At 45.7% G+C, this 21,587-nt stretch overlaps 1 protein-coding gene across 1 annotated transcript in view; it reads right to left on the reverse strand.

Annotated features, from left to right (window-relative positions):
• The window catches only part of SIAH3 (siah E3 ubiquitin protein ligase family member 3), a 172,563-nt gene extending 158,971 nt beyond the window's left edge, over window positions 1–13,592 (reverse strand). The window contains exons 1-2 of the mRNA XM_077299235.1: window positions 13,559–13,592; window positions 10,753–10,834 (exon numbers count right to left, since the gene is read on the reverse strand). Coding sequence (XP_077155350.1) covers window positions 10,753–10,834; window positions 13,559–13,592 — 116 coding nt within the window. The remainder of the gene's footprint in view (window positions 1–10,752; window positions 10,835–13,558) is intronic.
• Window positions 13,593–21,587: the final 7,995 nt, after the last annotated feature.

Raw genomic sequence — 21,587 nt, forward strand, 5'->3', positions numbered from 1 at the left:
TCAGGTTTGCCATTTTACTGGGTGTACAGACTTTCTGCTACTGCAGCAGCTTTATACTATTTAGTGGCGTTTTGTTTTGCAGCCCAGTGTCCCTCCTAGTTAGGACATTCTTGTTTTCTACTTTTCAATTTTATCTATACAAATTCTTTGTTATTTTAAAAGTATTATTAAAATATTTAGATTTTATTCTCTGGATCTCTTCCTTTGGCAGCTTGGCAGTGTTAGTCCAACTTTATGTGATTTCTTGATATGAAGTGCCAGTTTTACGCTTGTACTATTGGACGGGTTTAGACTTAAGGTACTGTCACACATTGGCACTTTGATCGCTACGACGGTACGATCCGTGATGTTCCAGCGTTATCCATACGATATCGCAGTGTCTGACACGCAGCAGCGATCAGGGATCCTGCTGAGAATCGTACGTCGTAGAAGATCGTTTGGAACTTTCTTTCGTCGCTGGATCTCCCGCTGTCATCGCTGGATCGTTGTGTGTGACAGCGATCCAGCGATGTGTTCGCTTGTAACCAGGGTAAACATCGAGTTACTAAGCGCAGGGCCGCGCTTAGTAACCCGATGTTTACCGTGGTTACCAGCGTAAACGTAAAAAAAACCAAACAGTACATACTCACATTCCGGTGTCTGTCCCCCGGCGTTCTGCTTCTCTGCACTGTGAGCGCCGGCCGGCCGGAAAGCGAGCACAGCGGTGACGCGGTGACGTCACCGCTGTGCTTTCCGGCTGGCGCAGACAGTGCAGAGAAGCAGAACGCCGGGGGACAGACACCAGAATGTGAGTATGTACTGTTTGTTTTTTTTACATTTTACACCGGCCCTGCGCTTAGTAACCCGATGTTTACCCTGGTTACCCGGGGACTTCGGCATCGTTGGTCGCTGGAGAGCTGACTGTGTGACAGCTCCCCAGCGACCACACAATCACTTACCAACGATCACGGCCAGGTCGTATCGCTGGTCGTGATCGTTGGTAAATCGTTTAGTGTGAAAGTACCCTAAGCCATACAATTCATATCTAGTCGCTCTCTATAGACTGATAATGTCTTCTTAACACCTTCAGTGCCTCAGCCTCTTATCTTTCAAGGCCAGAAAGTTGTTAACTATATGGAATATCTCCAACTAATGTACATTATTTTATCATACAATATAATGAATGGTAAGGACCATACAAGATAAAAGCATCAGCATTCGATTAATGCGAGCACTCTGTGACAGAACCTTGACATTTTATACCATTCACTGCATGCCATTAGCTCACTCACATACGTCCCCCTGACAGAAATGCATTAGGGTCTGCTCTGTAGAATTAAGCTATGTTTTAAAGTAATGCATACAATAATGTCTTCCGCCTTGGAATATCTTGTGATTGTATTCCTGCTGCGCATTTTACTTAACTAAATTATAGGTGATTTAAAAAATGTTTGGTGTGCCTATAATAAATTTGTGCAGCATGCTAATAAAGTGTAATTAACTTTTATAACAACTAATATCTGGAAAGACTGATGAAGTAGTTCTCTGCTTCCAAATAGTTGCTGCATAGAAACATAGACAGCAGAAAAAGACCACCTGGCCCATCTAGACTGCCTTTCTTCTTATTATTATTGTTGTATTTATTGCCTGCATTATTTTATTTTTATGCTACAAAAGATATGCTTATCACAAGATATTGCACTTCACTTACTTTTAAAGAAAATCTGTCACCAGATTTTTGTCAAATAATTTGAGAGCATTATGATGTAGGAGCTGAGTTTCTGATTCCAGTGATGTGTCACTTACTAGTCTTGTTTTATCTGCTGCAGCTCTCGCAGAGCTTAGAATGCTGAGCCCTGTATAACCCCGCCCACACCACTGATTGGCAGCTTCCTGCATACACTTTACAATGACAGGAAGCTGCTAGTCAGTGGTGGGGGTGTAGCTACACAGAGCAGTTGACTAGGAGGCACTAGACACCTAGTCTTGTATTGATAATCTCTTACTGATAAACACACTAATTTTACTGAAACAGCAATACACAGCCTATTAAGTGACACATTGCTGGATTCGGTGTCTCAACCCCTACATCATGCTAATCTCAGATAACATACCAAAGGCCTGCTGACAGATTCACTTTAAGTAGTAAAATAACATTTTCTTATGTTGCTTTTGATATTCCCTCCTAAATGTGAATTCTGACCCACAACGTCAAATTGTACTCCCTTGTTCTTGCTCTGTTGTGTCCCCTTTTACCTTTCCTTTTTTTCCTGCAGCCTATACAAAATATTTCCAAAGTTTTCTAATGTTTTATGCCTATGCCACCACCCTTCTCCAATATTAAATGCAGTATTCTAAATGTGTTATCAAAATCTCCCTCTTTCTGCAGCCTTTACCTTTATCTAGTGCGAGCATTGTACTTTCTATACTACATGGCCACACTCCAATATACCTTACTAAATGATCTACTATGTATGCAGACCAGCGGCTTGTGGTGCATCGCCTGTAACTAGTCTCTCTTCACAATACACCCCATTAATAATGACACTCTGATATCTAACCTAAAGCCAATAGACAATCCACAGGACTATCCAGGAATTATATTAAATATTCAATGACTTATCTAAAATGCTCTTTATGTGAAACTATTGAACTCTAGATCGATGATATTCAAGGCACTTTTTTCACAGTCAAAGAAATCAATGAGGTTATTTTATCATGATCTGCCCACAATGCAGCCTTGCCGTTAGGTCCAACAGTTGACAGTTTTTAGGCAATCCATTTTATTATTAAGAGGAATTTACATTATTAACTACGGATATAGGGAAAACTGTCTCATAAGTATCTAAGAAGTGTTAATACATTACTTTATTATGTTTGATGGTTAGACAAGGGGTGGGAAAAGCAGGAAGTATGTGTGATACAGATCTATCCAGTGGACGAAGAGCACTTCATTGAGTGGTCCGAAACTAACATTTACTTTAATCTTAAATATCTGTCTATTTAATGTCATATAATCTCTTTTTTAAAATACTTCAATTAAAAAGTCTATATCGTTTCCTCACGACACTATCTGTTTTATTATTTTTTACCTTCTTCCTGCTGATGATGCTTCATTTGAGAATCCTCAGTACATGCAGGGTTGATCAAATTGTCATCAGTGGGCAGAGGCTGCAGTCACTGCAGAAGCCTCTGGCCCCACATCCGTTTCAGGGGCTGGGCTAGTCCCTACCTTATTGATAATGTGTCGGCTGTCAATACGTATGCTCAGTAGGATCTTATCACTATGCAATATGCACAGTGACAGTGCACTCGCTCGCCTTCTTTGATGAGAAATGTCGAACCAGCAAGTGAGTGCACTGTCAGTGCGCCTTGTAAAGTGAAAACCCAGTGTGCAGGAAAAGCAGAGACCAGTGCTGTAACTGACATCACTTTTCATGAGAGCTAGCGAGGGAGCACACTGTCACTATGCATATTTTATAGCAGCAAGATCCTACTGAACATACTTCGGAACTGACAACTAACGCATGCTCAATAGAGCAGGTAATAGCCCAGCTGTAGCAATGAGCATCACTAAAAAATGCTTCTCTTCAGGGAGGGGGCAGAGACTGTGGCAGCGAGCAACTTCTGATGACAGATCATTTGAGTATACCAGCATGCAATGGGGGTTCTCAAAGCATCATTAAACATGAAGGTAAAAAGAGAAAAAAAAGGAGGCAGATAGCAAAGTGAAGGAATGATAAGGACATTTCAATTTAAAGTGTAACTGTTGCTTTAATTTTTGTTTTTCATAAATCAATAGTACACATGAACATAGGCAACTTATATATCTCAGCAGAAAAATGTGCTTCTTTTTCTGCCATGTATAGCACAGGCAATTGGAAGATCACCACTTCAGGTCTCTAAGAATACTATTGAAGCAAGTAAAAAAAAATGTTTTTTTAAAAAATAAAAAGACACAAAAGTTCAAATCACCCCTTTTAAAACAAAACAATTAAATAAAAAAAATAGACATATTCTGCATTCAGAACTGTCTGATCTATCAAAATATAAAGTAAATCAATCCGATCTGTAGCAAGAAAAAAAAATCTAAACTCTAAAATTACCTTTTTTTGGCCGCTGCAACATTGCATTAAAATGCAATAACTGGCAACCTAAACATCCTATCTACCCTAAAATAGTATCAATACAAATGTCAACTTGGCTCCCAAAAAATAAGCCTTCACCCAGTCCCAGATCCCCAAAAATAGAGTCGCTATGGATCTCGAAAAATAATTTGGATTTTTTTTTCACCACTTAACCCCTTTCTGACATCGGGCGCACATTTACGCCGATGTCGGACTCCCTCCCTTTGATGTGGGCTCTGGCGGTGAGCCCACATCATTCCGGGGACATGTCAGCTGTTTTGAACAGCTGATATGTGCCTGCAAAAGACGCATCTGCCTGCATTAGACATGGGTGGAATCGCGATCCACCCCCGGCTATTAACCAGTTAAATACCGCTGTCAAATTCTGACAGTGGCATTTAACATGCACTTTCGGCAATCGAGCCAGAAATACGCACACCGGTGACCCCTGTCATGTGATCGCGGGTCACTGGTGTGTTGGAATGACAACTGGAGGTCTCCTGGAGACCTCTATGGCTGTCAGTGCCGGCTTGCTGTGAGCGCTACCCAGAGGTCGGCGCTTATAGCAAGTGAGTAAATCTGCTATATATATATATATATATATATATAGAGAGAGAGAGAGGTGATCTGATCACTGCCTCTATGTAGCAGACCCGATTGGGCTATGGCAGCTTCTAGTCTCCTATGGAGAATATTGAAGCATTCCAAAAGTTAAAAAAAAGTTTTTCAAAATATAAAAAAAAATAAAAAATATATAAAAGTTCAAATCACCCCCCTTTCGCCCCATTCAAAATAAAACAATAAACATAAATTCAAAACCTACACATATTTGATATCACTGCATTCAGAATCGCCCGATCTATCAATAAAAAAAGGATTAACCTGATCACTAAACGGCGTAGTGAGAAAAAAAGTCAAAACGCCAGAATTACGTTTTTTTTTGGTCACTGCAACATTGCATTAAAATGCAATAATGGGCGATCAAAAGAACATAGCTGTACCAAAATGGGATCATTAAAAATGTCAGCTTGTCATGCAAAAATAAGCCCACACCCGACCCCAGATCACGAAAAATGGAGACGCTACGGGAATTTGAAAGTGGTGAAATTGTTTTATTATTTTTTTAACAAAGTTTGGAATATTTTTTAACCACTTAAATAAAGAAGAACCTAGACATTTTTAGTGTCTATGAACTCGTAATGACCTGGAGAATCATAATGGCAGGTCAGTTTTAGCATTTAGTGAACCTAGCAAAAAAGCCAAAGCAAAAACAAGTGTGGGATTGCACTTTTTTTGCAATTTCACCGCACTTGGAATTTTTTTTATTGTTTTCTAGTACACGACATGGTAAAACCAATGGTGTCGTATAAAAGTACAACTTGTCCCGCAAAAAACAAGCCCTCACGCAAAAACGGAAAATCGCCTTGGGGTGAAGTGTTCTCCAGCTCACACTTCACAGTAAATCCGTAGTTATAATGTATCAAATCCCTCTTTTTAATGTTTATTGGTGCTTGTTCCTATGCTACCTAGTTCCTTTTTCATTTCTGTGAAATAACTGTTGGCTTCAAGTTCTGACGTTACTCTATGCACATTGTGGCACATATATAATTGTTGTTTAGCATCCAGGTTGATTAAACTTAAAGGAAACAGTCATTAGATGAACAACATTTATCATAGTGGTGCGCGGTTTGCTAGATTTAACGCCTCTTTGGCACATGTGAGACTCGGCTGACTATTGTATCTCTTGAGGGGCATATTTTACTCCAGAATCTTGCACATAAAAACTGATACTCACCAGTAATAAATCTGGTGAATATTACGGCTAGACATAGTGGAAGCTTATTTCCTAGGCACTCTTGATTTATTTTAGGAACACCCACAATGATATTAATGAGGAAGCCAATTTTACAGAACACATGACAATCCACAGCAAAATCCACAACACCAGACTTCTAAAAAGTTAAACTATAAGAAAAGATGAAAAACACTTCAGATGCCAATTTCTTATGTACTAGCCTGCAGGGTTTACATGCCAGTCCTAGTGAATAACCTCCATCTGGGTTGACATATTGTAACAGAAATCAGCAGCAAAGGTGAGTGTCAGCTTTATTTTTTTAAAGAACCTGCTGAAGTCCAAAAGGAGATCAATGGCAAAATCCACACAACTTGGTATTGACTTTTCTGTGAATAGTTTGATGTGGAAAGTTTTCACAAAAAAATGTTCAAAACATGAACATTCCTTACATCTCGCTCCTTCCTGCTCTTGGCGCGTTTTTTTAAGCGATGGGGGGCAGCTCTCAGACCATCAAACCGTGATGTGTATAGAGCAGTTTTAAAAGCTGGAAGCCATTTTTACTAAATAACAAGAGAAGGCACTAACCAAGCACCAGATATTTAATAACTATGAAGTTTTTACTGTGACCTGGAGGGTTGCTTTAAAGGGGTTCTACACGCTTATAAACCCTTCATAAATTCTACATCTACAATGTAAAAAACCCACATTATACTCACCTCCCGCACCGGCGCTGTTCCAGTAGTATCAGCGGCGGGTTTCCTGGGGCTCCCATGACACAGGTATGCCACATAAGCGCTGCAGCCAATCAGCAGTTGCTAATGGGCCACTGCACTCTCACTTCTTTAGATATCTAAGGTTCATCTCAAAGACTTCTGAAGAAAGTGTGAGCGCAGCACCTCAACCGTGGCGGCTGATTGGCTGCAGGGCTTGTGTGGCATAGCAATGTCACACAAGCCCTGGGAGACCCACCTCCAACATCACTGAAATGGCGCCAGGGCGGGAGGTGAGTATAAGGCGTCTTTATTTTACATTGGGAAGTGTAGTATTTAAGATGGGGCTGTCCGAGTTGTGAATTACTCCTTTTAATGCTCTTATGTCTACAAAAGCGGTGTATAGTGAATAATAGGCAATCTATGTTTCCTGCATGAGTAAAAAATATCTAATGTATATTATTAAAAAAATGCAATAAAAAGTAAATATGTAAAGACTGTTGAGGTGTAAGAGGTATGTCCACATTTTCTTTATGTTAATAAATATGTTGGCTTTACTGCTTTGTGACAATACCTAAGTATTACAGGTTCTCCCCGCTTGTTCTCACTTTGGCTGCTACTAGAGGAGCAAGTGACTAGAGTCCATCAGCCTCCTCCCGTGTTCAGTATGTTTCTATAGGAGGAGAGAGATGGGCAGGTCTGGTCATACGCTCCTCCATCAGCAGACATTTTGAAAATAGGAGCGCTGTACAGTTTGGGAGGGAAACAAGTGCTAATCGTGTAACCAGTATATTATAATAATGGATAAACGTCTTTAACCCCTGTAGCCTTTTCATTTATAACTTTTTGTTTTATTTTTTCATAATCTAATATATGTTTACTCTCGAAAAGTTCATGATACATAATGCATAGTTAAAATACCAGGAGCTCGACTTTTGAATCTAACTTTTCATTAAACTGGAGATACATGTGGGATAAGTTTCCTATAGCATCTGAAAGAAAAGGTTTCTAAACCTATTGAATACCTGCAACATTTTCTTTTCTTTCAACAATTGTAAGGAAACATTGCAGCTTGTGACTATGAATCTATGGGAAACAATGAAGACTGTTAGTTAAAGGGGTATTCCCGTCTACAAGATCCTATACCAACATGTCATATGTGCAATGATAATATTAGCAAATACCTCCAATTAGAAATGGGTATAGTTCTTCTGATTCGCTATGTCATTTACCCTATGTGCAGGGCATTGCACTATCTTAGATATCACTGAAATAGTTACAGTTAGTTAGCTGTTAGTGGTCATTACCATGGAAATCTAAGCTTCTGCGATGCCCTGTACATGGGGTAAGTGACATAGCAAATCAGAAGAACTATACATTTCTAATTGGAGGTATTTGCTAATATTATTATTATTATTACACTTCTTAAATATTGGGATAGGATGTTAGAGACAGCAATACCCCTTTAAATTGCTTTATTTTATATTTTAGATGCAATGGAGCAATAGCAAAATAGTTGAAAAGATGTTGTGTGTGTAGTTAGTAAGCAAATCATATGTCTATGGAAATAGCTTAGAGATTCGCAGTCTGAGAGACCGAGAGCCCTCAACAACATTTATCTATGTGTTCTGTTCATGGATAAAGCATGAATTAGCACTACACATACCTGACAAATCTCAGAGCTTTTAACTTTTTAGCTCAAGCTTAGCTCATTCCGTTAGCTTAGATACAAAATACATTATATAAATGATCTGCCTGTAACAGCTTAGATCTTATGTTGGGATCAAGGAACGTGAAGCATGAACAACCTTTAGCAGAAATAACAAGTGACTGAATGCACACAAGCCTTTGTAGAGCAATTGTTGACAGAGCTGCCTCGCTTGACGACGTGCACTGTCCATAGGTCAAGTTTTCATTGACCAAAGTTCCTGGTATGTATGGAAATACCTTAAGGACGAAAGTGTCTCAGAAAATTTCCTTTATTTTAACCTATTAGACCAGAATGAGCAAAGATAACATCTCATCAGTTGCCATGGATGCTCTTACAATCACATAGTTAGAAATGTAGAAGAATCACTATACAAGTCCGTTCTATGGAATGAACATAAGATTGAGAGTTGGATGATTAAATGGCTATGGTAGTGTTTTAAGCTCATGCAGATTCATTTAGCGGAAAGAGATTTAGCAATGGGCACAATTACATAATTAAGATATGGTGCATGAGAACATCAAGCAATTGAAAGCTTTTAATTCTAGAAAATCCCATCTAATAGACTGTGTCAAGGCCCCGAACAAAAAGGACCTGTCAGCGCAGCTTTGTTATTGACGGATTGTAGCCCATTTCTTCATCCCACATCTCTTTGTTTACATCGCTACCTGCTTCCCACACACTGGCGTGCTTACTAAGCTACACAATCAGATATATATAGCAGCTAAGTTGCTGATACAGATTTCTGCCACGGCTTCACCACTGATAATACCCATATAGAGAATCAAAACAGTTGCTGATTCCATCCCTACCAGTGAACAGTGAGAAGCATGACATGACTTGTTTATATCTGTATAATGTAGCGCAGTCAGATACCATTACCTGACACTTTAACGTTAATAAGCAACTTGGCAAAAAGGGTTAATACAAACATTATACAGACTAATACAAAGTCAGTCCATGGCAAATGTTTAATACAGAATATGTGCTGCACTATATTACACTGCACGGCATACATACATAGTAATAGTCATACCTGGCCCATAGTTACATTACTCTAATGTGTCCCTCATCCCCACTCACATGGACCTGAATTACACAGGGAGACACAGTTTGACTCTTAGAACCTCTCTAATGACTGAAAGTCCAAGTTCAAGATAGATAGCTAAATACATAAGATAGACACAAATAGACAGATAAATACATGGATAGATGTCAGATACATATCAGACCGACACGTACATAGACAGACCAATAGATATATAGATAGATAGACAGACAGACAGATAGACAGACAGACAGACAGATAGATAGATAGATAGATAGATAGATAGATAGATAGATAGAAATATAGATAGATAGAGATACAGATAGATAAACAAACAGACATATAGATAGATAGACATATAGATGGATAGATAGGAGATAGATAGATAGATAGATAGATAGATAGATAGATAGATAGTGGACTGATAGATAAACAAACGGACATATAAACCAATAGATAGATCAATAGACAGATGTTAGACCAGAGGAAGTTGGGTTATTTCTCCAGCTACTATACTTCACACTGATCTGTTCTGCTTCAGCACCACCAGCCATGGACAGCGCTGGTAACGACTCTCCCTTCTACTTTCTGCCTGGGTTCACAGCTATGGTACATTGTATAGTAACAGTACAATAATATGGTGACAGTATAATAATATGGTGACAGTACAATAATATTGTAATTGTAATAGTATGGCAACAGTAGAATAATATGGTACCAGTAGAATAGTATAGTAACAGTACAATAATATGGTACCAGTACAATTTTATGGTATCAGTACAATAGTATAGTAACAGTACAATAATATGGTGACAGTATAAAAAAATAGTAACAGTATAATAATATGGCACCAGTACAATAATATGTTACCAGTACAATAGTATAGTAACAGTATAACAACATAGTGAAAGTATAATAATAGAGTACCAGTATAATAACATGGTACCAGTCCAATAGTGCCTTTCCTACCAGTGGAGCCTGGGAGTGTGGCGATGGCTGACACTGTGGCTGCCTGCACAGGTAATACCAGCACTGTATCTACACACCGTGTATCACTAGGACCAGGAGCTGTAAACTTCTTTTGAGACTCGGGAACAACCTGCTGTATCCCCCCCTGTGGTGTGTCAGACCCCCTGCCCCCCGTGTAACGTGTGCCCGGTCAGCAGCGGTCAGCAGAGGGGCTTCTGTACCGGCAATGGACCCTTCTCTGTCCCAGATTCCAGCCCATTACCCGCAGTTGTAGTTTACATGCAGATGATGACTCCTATGATGACTGCTGTGATAAGCCACTTCTTCCATACTGCACAGGAGAGCAGCCGAGCAGGGGGAAGGATGGAGCAGGGGGAACATGCACGTGCAGTGGCCGGGCTCCGGGGGACGCTCACCTTTGAGTGCTGGCTCGGGGGGACCACACAGACCAGTTGTCCAGCGGAGGAGAAGACTCTCTTTGCCTGATAATGCTGAAACCTTAGGTGAATGAGATCTAACACTGCCCCAAAGCACTGAGTGAAGAAAAGCATCACAACAACTTTCTGCCTCTTGCCCCTGCCTCGCTCAGGGCTCTGGCTGCAGAGGAGCCTGTCAGTCCTGGAGAGGAGGTCGCCTTGTGTCAGCCCCACACTCCTGCGCTGCCTAGCATGCCTTCATATTTATCATCAAAATAAGATGCTTAGAATCTTGCAGCACTGTGCCGACCAATGGGGAGAGCAGAATGTATCCTTGAGGAGTGGAGGCAGCCAATGACAGCTGCCTCCCCCCACTGAAGCCCCCGATGAATAGAGGTAGTGCTGGGGAATGTACTAGAGCACATTACCATACATCAGCGCATCGCATTAATCTTCCCATTACAGACTCGCCTGCCCAGCGTAACACACACGCCTGCAAACATTGATTGCTTAATGTCTTAATTTATTAATTGACTCACTTCACTCTCTCAGCTCTCTTTAGCATCAGTAGGAGAAAAAGAAATCACCCATAAAGAAGTCATTGAAAGTTAAAGAGCAGATCAGCTGTGGTTTCCAGCTCCTTCCAGGCAGCTGTTGTGCTGCTATTAATGTGCAGGATGGGATTTCTATAGTAGCTGGCAAGTAAGATTTGCATAGAGTGCCCCTGGGGTGATCTTCATGATGACCTGCCAGCCTCTGGTGCTGGGGAAGATGCCGCCCAAGCTCAGGCAAGGGCACTGGAATAATATGCAGGGAGCATAGCAACATCTAATGTACAGTTGTGCAGCTAAAAATAGTCCTGGCATGAAAAGTGATTAATGCATGAACACAGAAGTGAGAGTCACCAGGAGGGGAGAGGGGTCTTGTAACCGCAGCAGGCGCACTGCTGATCTGCATGTCGGCAGCAATACATTGCTCATCATAACTGGGCAGGATCCAGACAAGAAAGGACAGACAGCAGAAAGTAATCAATAAATATCCTAAATGTGCTCCAGCTTTAATATGAGGACTGGCACAGTGCTTGATTGCTACATAAGTCCTAATAAATGTCCTCCTATTTCACATGTGTGTTGTGGAAATAATATGCAAGTATGACGCTGTTTGCTCAGTACTATACATGTTAAAGGGGTTGTCAGGTCTATGTGCCTGCAGACTTCTGAACAGTCCCAGCGAACGCACTGTGTGTAGTGTTGAGCATTCCGATACCGCAAGTATCGGGTATCGGCCGATATTTGCGGTATCGGAATTCCGATACCGAGATCCGATACTTGCCGCATATCGGATACCGGAATCTGAAGTTCTCAATTCAAAATGCACGAATTCAGCCAATGAGGACTGACTACAAGTGTGGGCACATCCTGTTCAGCATGGTGGGCATGAAACTACTGGCAAGGCTGTGATTGGCTGCTGGAATGATGTCATGCTGCAGTTTAAAAGTCGCTGGCGCCATTTTGCGCTCACTCTGCTGTGAATTCAGTTAGTGACAGGACGCTGTGTTCTGACTGAGGGCCAGTTGAGATAGCGATTTGCTTCTTTGTGCTTTTCCCAGGCTAATTTAGCAACCGCTGTGTGTTCACTTTGCTTTTGCCTTGCAGCACTGTTTTCACAGCGATCTGCAAGGTCTCTTTGTGTGTGTGTGAGTGCAGCCCACTCTCTAGTCTGTGTGCAGCCATAGCTGGTTGTATTCAGGTCAGGGTGGCTCACTGCCTCATAGTGTTCTATCCATTCCATTGTCCTTTTTTGCAAGTAGTGCAGACTGCTGCACATTTTTTTCAAATAATTCCTATTAGTGACTTTCCACCTGTATCCAGCTAAATTGTGGAAAAAGACTACATAGGATAACCTAGAGTAGTTTTTTTGGGCCTTGCAGCGCCGTTTACGGCTGTCTGCACGGTCTCCGTGTGAGTGCAGCTCGCCCTGTAGTCTGTGTGCAGCCACAGCCGGTTGTATCCAGCTCAGGGTGGTTCACTGACTCATACAGTTCTATCCATTCCATTGTCCTTTTTTGCAAATAGTGCAGCCCACTGCACATTTTTTCAAATAATTCCTATTAGTGGCTTTCCACCCGTATCCAGCTAAATTGTGGAAAAACACTACATAGGATAACGTAGAGGAGGTTTTTGGGGCCTTGCAGCGCCGTTTACGGCTGTCTGCACGGTCTCCGCGTGAGTGCAGCTCGCCCTGTAGTCTGTGTGCAGCCACAGCCGGTTGTATCCAGCTCAGGGTGGTTCACTGACTCGTACAGTTCTATCCATTCCATTGTCCCTTTTTGCAAATAGTGCAGCCCGCTGCACATTTTTTCAAATAATTCCTATTAGTGGCTTTCCACCCGTATCCAGCTAAATTGTGGAAAAACACTACATAGGATAACGTAGAGGAGGTTTTTGGGGCCTTGCAGCGTCGTTTACGGCTGTCTGCACGGTCTCCGTGTGAGTGCAGCTCTCCCTGTTGTCAGTTCAGCCCCCAAAATATAAAAAAATAATAAAGTTCACCAAACACACCACTTTACAGTTGGGTAGGCCACATTAGCTCATATTAAAGTCTAGTCCACACTTTAGAAAATTAGTGTTTCTTATACCTGTTAGGAGCTGTTCAGGAATAAGCACACTAAGCCGTTAGTACTTTTCTGCTTATCTTTATCAGTCAACCAAGATGAAGAAGGCAGGGAGTAAGGCACGTGGGCATGGGCGTGGAGCAGGGAGAGGACGTGGGGATTCTGTGCCTGCTGCGGGCACCGGTGACTCACCATCACCCAGCTTCAGCAGGGAACAGTCCTTCATGCGCAGCTTTGTCGGAGAGCGCCGTACACCGCTGCTGCGTGAAGACCAAACTGAAGCCGTTGTCGGATGGATGGCAGCTAACGCATCGACTTCAATTAGTGCCATATCCTCTCAGACACAGAGCACTGGAGAGCACCCATCTGTCTCTTCACCACCTGCCAAATTGCCCAGGCAGACAGAGAGCCCAGGACAGGAGCCGTCTCTACTTCTGTTCTCTGAATCTCTTGGCTTGGAAACAGGGGGCCAGCCAAGCAGCATTGGAGAAATGGAAGAAGAGGCAGTGTGCAGTGATGCCCAACAGCTTTTTCTCTCTGAGTCTGAAGAGGCAGGTGGGCCAGTGCCTCCGGTCACCACACAGCAGAACACATCCGCTGATGACACTCAGGTGCCACTTTCTGGTGCGTGCTCTGCTGCTGAGACTACCCAGGAGGAGCAGTTGGTAGCAGAGGGTAGTGTAGATGATGAGGTCCTTGACCCATCGTGGCGTGAGGGACAGGAAGGTGGTGGGAGCAGCTCTGAGGAAGAGATTCCCCGAATGGGCCAAAGAGGGAGAGGGAGGGGGAAGACTGCGGATCCTGTAGCCTCCACTTTGGCACCAGTTAGGAGCATGTCTCTTCCAAAAGCCGAAAAGGGCGCTCCCAAGACTTGCAGTGCCTTGTCCTTTTTTGACACAGTTGCAGATGACATTTGCTATGTCAAATGCAAGGTGTGTCATCACAAAGTCAAAAGAGGGAGAAATGTCAGCAACCTCAATGCTTCCAACATGTGGAAACATGTGCGGACCAGGCACGCGGCGGAGTTACAAAAACACACTGAAGAGCTAGGCCAACCAACAGCGGCAGCTACCACCTCTTCATCTCGTGTTGCCTCTTCCTCCAGCTCACACACAGCTGGTTCGGCTTCCTCCCAGGATCGCCATGGAAGAACCTCTGGCACTGTTGTCCAGAGACCCACTGTAATTCCACCCGCAGCACCACGTTCCCAGTCATCCTCACACTCCCAGCCCAGTCTACAGCCATCGGTAGTACAGGCATGTTAGAAAAGGCGGCCTTTCTCGGCAAACCACCCACGAGCACAGGCTCTGACTGCAGGCATTGCCAAACTTCTGTCACTGGAAATGCTGTCATTCAGGCTGGTGGAGACTGACAGCTTCCGTGACTTGATGTCATTGGCAGTCCCACAGTACAATGTGCCCAGACGCTTTTATTTCAGCAGGCAAGCCGTCCCTGCCCTGCACAAGCATGTGGAGGGACACATAAAACACGCGCTACTGAACGCCGTCAGTAGCAAGGTCCACCTCACCACCGATGCGTGGACCAGTCACCATGGACAGGGGCGATACCTTTCCCTCACTGCCCATTGGGTTAATGTTGTTGAGCCGGGTACAGATCGTGCGAGTGGCGCAGGACGTGTCCTGCCCACTCCAAGGATTGCAGGAATCCAGTCTGTTCGCATTGACTCCTCCACTTACACAAGTTCCTCAGAATCATCGCTGCAGGAGCCGTCACAGTCCACCTCCACATGGACCTGTGAAAGTTTACCTGTTACGACCGACATGAGCACAGCCGTGGCCAAACGTCAACAGGCCGTCTTGAAATTAATTTCTTTGGGGAATCGAAGCCACACAGCACAGGAGCTCTGGAATGCCATCAAGCAGGAGAGCGATGTGTGGTTTGTGGCAGCGAATCTCCAGCCAGGCTTGGTAGTGTGTAGTGTTGAGCATTCCGATACCGCAAGTATCGGGTATCGGCCGATATTTGCTGTATCGGAATTCGGATACCGAGATCCGATACTTTTGTGGTATCGGGTATCGGTATCGAAACAACATTAATGTGTAAAATACAACATTAATGTGTAAAATAAAGAATTAAAATAAAAAATATTGCTATACTCACCTCCCCGACGCAGCTTGGACCTCACCGAGGGAACCGGCAGCGTTCTTTGCTTAAAATGCGCGCTTTTCCTTCCTTCCGTGACGTCACGGCTTCTGATTGGTCGCGTGCCGCCCATGTGGCCGCGACGCGACCAATCACAGCAAGCCGTGACGTAATTTTCAGGTCCTTCTAGGCATTCAGTATTTTAAAATTACGTTCCGGCTTTGTGATTGGTCGCGTCGCGGTCACATGGGCGACGCGACCAATCACAAGCCGTGACGTCACGGGAGGCAGGAAACGCGCGCATTTTTAAAATTACGTTGCGGCTTGTGATTGGTTGCGTGCCGCCCATGTGACCGCGACGCGACCAATCACAGCAAGCCGTGACGTAATTTCAGGTCCTGAATGCAGAAATAGGCATCAGGACCTGAAATTACGTCACGGCTTGCTGTGATTGGTCGCGTCGCGGTCACATGGGCGGCACGCAACCAATCACAAGCCGTGACGTAATTTTAAAAATGCGCGCGTCTCCTGCCTCCTGTGACGTCACGGCTTGTGATTGGTCGCGTCGCCCATGTGACCGCGATGCGACCAATCACAAAGCCGGAACGTAATTTTAAAATACTGAATGCCTAGAAGGACCTGAAAATTACGTCACGGCTTGCTGTGATTGGTCGCGTCGCAGCCACATGGGCGGCACGCGACCAATCAGAAGCCATGACATCACGGAAGGAAGGAAAAGCGCGCATTTTAAGCAAAGAACGCTGCCGGTTCCCTCGGTGAGGTCCAGGCTGCGTCGGAGAGGTGAGTATAGCAATATTTTTTATTTTAATTCTTTATTTTACACATTAATATGGTTCCCAGGGCCTGAAGGAGAGTTTCCTCTCCTTCAGACCCTGGGAACCATCAGGGATACCGTCCGATACTTGAGTCCCATTGACTTGTATTGGTATCGGGTATCGGTATCGGATTAGATCCGATACTTTGCCGGTATCGGCCGATACTTTCCGATACCGATACTTTCAAGTATCGGACGGTATCGCTCAACACTAGTAGTGTGTGATAATGGCCGAAATCTGGTGGCAGCTCTGGGCCTCGGCAACCTCACTCACATCCCATGTCTGGCGCATGTGCTCAACTTGGTCGTGCAGAGTTTTTTGAGGGACTATCCGGATCTTGATGCACTGCTGCACAAGGTCCACCTAGAGTGTGCTCACTTGCGGCGTTCCAGCACGGCAAAATCGCGCATTGCGGCTCTGCAGCGCCGATTCCGCCTTCCGGAACATTGCATCATATGTGACCTACCAGGTGGAATTCCACATTACATATGTTGGAGCGGTTGTGTGAGCAGCAGCAAGCAGTAATGGAGTACCAGCTGCATCAGGCGCAAAGAAGTCGCACTCCACGCCGTTCAGACTTCACAACCACAGAGTGGGCCACTATGAAGGACGTCTGCCAGGTTTTGCGTCCCTTCGATTATTCCACGCAGATGGCGAGTGCAGATGATGCACTAGTCAGCATGACTGTCCCCCTTATCTGCCTGCTTGAAAAATCACTGCAAGCGCTAAGGGATGATGTTGTGGAAGAGGTGGAAGATGAGGATTCACCATTTCCATAATCTTCTGGACAGTCATCGCCACGTGGTTCCTCACAAATGCGTAGGCAGGGGACACTTTGTGAGGAGGATGAGGAGGAGTCAATGGAGGAGGAAGACATCCGTCCAGAGGAGGGAGTTACACAATAGTCCAGTAGTCAGTGTGTACAGCGAGGGTGGGGTGATGACGAGCGGGCAGAGATCACGCCTCAAGCACGGGACAGCGTTTCTTGGCCAGTTGGCAGTCTGTAGCACATGGTTGATTACATGCTGCAGTGCCTGAGAAACGACCGCCACATCGCCCACATTCTCAACATGTCTGATTATTGGGTGTTCACCCTCCTCGATCCTCGCTACCGGGACAACGTACAAAGCCTCATCACACCGTTGAACCGGGAGCGTAAAATGCGGGAGTACCAAGACACACTGGTGAATTCCATCATCTTCTCCAGTCCAACTGAGAGAAGTGCTGCTAGTGCTTTACAAAGCAGCTCATTGCATCCAGGCAGTGGAGGAGGCTCTGCACAAAGAGGGAGCAGAAGCAGTGCCTCTGCCCAAGGCAAGACCAGTATGGCCCAACTGTGGCACAGATTTGTGTGCCCGCCACAAATATCTACACCATCACAGACGGCTCCAGTCAGCAGGAGGCAATGGTTCCGTCAGATGGTGACAGACTACATGTCTTGCCCTCTTGCTGTACTCCCAGACGGCTCTTCCCCTTTCAAGTTTTGGGTCTCTAAGCTGGATACATGGCCAGAGCTAAGCCAGTATGCATTGGAGGTGCTGGCTTGCCCTGCGGCTAGTGTATTATCGGAACGCGTCTTTAGTGCTGCAGGTGGTGTATTAACTGACCGTCGCATGCGACTATCCTCCGATAACGTTGACCGGCTTACTTTCCTGAAAATGAACCAGGCCTGGATCTCACAGGAATTTGCCACTCCTCTTCCTGATTAAATAATTGGGTGACTGTCTACAGTATTCAGGTCTCCTGTTGTGTTCATCTTTCTACCACCTGAACTGTAATTCCTGGGCTCCAACACCGCCAGTTGAGGCTCAGAAGTGCCGTCTGCACAGTCAAAACATACGACCCAGTGTTATTGGGTGTCAGTAACGTCAGCTGATCCCCAGCTGTGTAGCTGGCAATGTGTCCTGCGACCGCCACGCTGACACAACAACTGAAATGTAAGGGAACCTGTCCCCCCCAGGCGTTTGTTACTGAAATAGCCACCTTGTGCCGCAGTTATGCTGCACAAGGAAAAGGTTACTATTTTTGTTTAGCTCCTTGCACACGCAGAACTTAACACTTTTAAAGTGTGTCCACTGATACCGTAAAACCATCCCAGAGGTGGGACTTTCCTTTGTAATGTGACACAGCACACCCGTCATTCCTACCCCCTTGGCGACGTGCGCCGCCTCCTCTGCATTGTTTAATTCTGTCCCGGAGCCAGCGCTGTTATGTTATCCCTTGGCCAGGCACACTTTGTGGTGCCCATCTTCTGACATCATTTGGTGTCAGGCTGGCTGCGCCTGTGCAGCCGCGCTGGATGAGATCCCGCCTCGCAGTGTCTTCTGATTTAATCACACTGCGGGCCTGGGATCCATGGGCATGCACAGTGCATATCTTCACCTCCGCCTCTCACTCATCTCCCTCCACCTTCTTCAGACTGTGCGCCGTCAGCTGATCCCTAATAGCATGCCACGGCCATGACACCGCACAGTCTGAAGAAGCCGGAGGGAGGGGAGTGAGAGGCGAGGATATGCACTGCGCATGGCCATGGATAGTAGGCCCGCGGTGGGATTACATTAGATGACACTGCGAGGCGTGATCTCGGCCAGCGCGGCCGCACAGGCGCAGCCAGCCTGACACCAAATGATGTCAGAAGAAGGGCACCGCAAAGTGCGCCTGGCCAAGGGATAACATAACAGCACAGGCTCTGGGACGGAATCAAACAACGCTGAGGAGGCGGCGCATGGCACCAAGGGGGTAGGAATGAAGGCTGGGCTGCGTCACATTACAAAGGAAAGTCCCACCTCCGGGATGGTTTTACGGTGTCAGTGGACACACTTTAAAAGTGTTTAGTTCTGTGTTTGCAAGGAGCATAATGAAAAGAGCCACCTTTTCCTTTGGCATCCTTTGTGATGCAAAAGCTGGCTCTTTCAGCTACAAACGCCTTTTGGGGGGGTTAAAGGTTCCCTTTTGACTTGCTCCAATCAGGCTTCGGCCTAAACGGTGTTCCTCTGCACCTTCTGCTGTCCCTGGGCTCCAACACCGCTAGTTGGTGCCTGGAAGTGCTGTCCACACAGTCAACAGTCGCTCCTCTGTTATTGGGGTTCAGTAACGTCAGCTGTGTGTGCTGTGTGTGCTGCAATACCTCCTATATGCTCCTCCTGCTGTCCCTGGGCTTTAACACGGCTAGTTGGTGCCTGGAAGTGCTGTCCGCACAGTCAACAGTCGCTCCTCTGTTATTGGGGTTCAGTAACGTCAGCTGCTCCCCTGCTGTGTGTGCTGCAATACCTCCTATCTGCTCCTCCTGCTGTCCCTGGGCTCTAACACGGCTAGTTGGTGCCTGGAAGTGCTGTCCGCACAGTCAACAGTCGCTCCTCTGTTATTGGGGTTCAGTAACGTCAGCTGCTCCCCTGCTGTGTGTGCTGCAATGCCTCCTATCTGCTCCTCCTGCTGTCCCTGGGCTCTAACACCGCTAGTTGGTGCCTGGAAGTGCTGTCCGCACAGTCAATAGTCGCTCCTCTGTTATTGGGGTTCAGTAACGTCAGCTGCTCCCCTGCTGTGTGTGCTGCAATACCTCCTATCTGCTCCTCCTACTGTCCCTGGGCTCTAACACCGCTAGTTGGTGCCTGGAAGTGCTGTCTGCACAGTCAACAGTCGCTCCTCTGTTATTGGGGTTCAGTAACGTCAGCTGCTCCCCTGCTGTGTGTGCTGCAATACCTCCTATCTGCTCCTCCTACTGTCCCTGGGCTCTAACACCGCTAGTTGGTGCCTGGAAGTGCTGTCTGCACAGTCAACAGTCGCTCCTCTGTTATTGGGGTTCAGTAACGTCAGCTGCTCCCCTGCTGTGTGTGCTGCAATACCTCCTATCTGCTCCTCCTGCTGTCCCTGGGCTCTAACACCGCTAGTTGGTGCCTGAAAGTGCTGTCCGCACAGTCAACAGTCGCTCCTCTGTTATTGGGGTTCAGTAACGTCAGCTGCTCCCCTGCTGTGTGTGCTGCAATACCTCCTATCTGCTCCTCCTGCTGTCCCTGGGCTCTAACACCGCTAGTTGGTGCCTGGAAGTGCTGTCCGCACAGTCAACAGTCGCTCCTCTGTTATTGGGGTTCAGTAACGTTAGCTGCTCCCCTGCTGTGTGTGCTGCAATGCCTCTTATCTGCTCCTCCTGCTGTCCCTGGGCTCTAACACCACTAGTTGGTGCCTGGAAGTGCTGTCCGCACAGTCAACAGTCGCTCCTCTGTTATTGGGGTTCAGTAACGTCAGCTGCTCCCCTGCTGTGTGTGCTGCAATACCTCCTATCTGCTCCTCCTGCTGTCCCTGGGCTCTAACACCGCTAGTTGGTGCCTGGAAGTGCTGTCCGCACAGTCAACAGTCGCTCCTCTGTTATTGGGGTTCAGTAACGTCAGCTGCTCCCCTGCTGTGTGTGCTGCAATACCTCCTATCTGCTCCTCCTGCTGTCCCTGGGCTCTAACACCGCTAGTTGGTGCCTGGAAGTGCTGTCCGCACAGTCAACAGTCGCTCCTCTGTTATTGGGGTTCAGTAACGTTAGCTGCTCCCCTGCTGTGTGTGCTGCAATACCTCCTATCTGCTCCTCCTGCTGTCCCTGGGCTCTAACACCGCTAGTTGGTGCCTGGAAGTGCTGTCCGCACAGTCAACAGTCGCTCCTCTGTTATTGGGGTTCAGTAACGTCAGCTGCTCCCCTGCTGTGTATCCGGCAACGTGTCATGCGACCGCCACGCTGGCACAACTGAAATTTAATGGAACCTGCCCACCCCCACCCCCCCAGGCGTTTGTTACTGAAAGAGCCACCTTGTGCAGCAGTAATGCTGCAGAAGTAAAAGGTGGCTCTTTTAATTTATGCTCCTTTCAAAGGCTGAACTACACACTTATGAAATGTGTCTCCTCACACCGTTTAACCATCCCAGAGGTGGGACTTTCCTTTGTAATGTAATAATAATAATAATAATCTTTATTTTTATATAGCGCTAACATATTCCGCAGCGCTTTACAGTTTGCACACATTATCATCGCTGTCTCCGTTGGGGCTCACAATCTAAATTCCCTATCAGTATGTCTTTGGAATGTGGGAGGAAACCGGAGTACCCGGAGGAAACCCACGCAAACACGGAGAGAACATACAAACTCTTTGCAGATGTTGTCCTTAGTGGGGCTTGAACCCAGGACTCCAGCGCTGCAAGGCTGCTGTGCTATCCACATGTGATGCAGCCCAGACATCATTCCTACCCCCTTGGCGCCGTTTGCCGCCTCCTCAGCGTTGTTTGATTCTGTCCCGGAGCCTGCGC

The sequence above is a fragment of the Ranitomeya variabilis genome, chromosome 3 (assembly GCF_051348905.1).
Source record: "Ranitomeya variabilis isolate aRanVar5 chromosome 3, aRanVar5.hap1, whole genome shotgun sequence".
Classification (NCBI taxonomy): Eukaryota; Metazoa; Chordata; class Amphibia; order Anura; family Dendrobatidae; genus Ranitomeya; species Ranitomeya variabilis.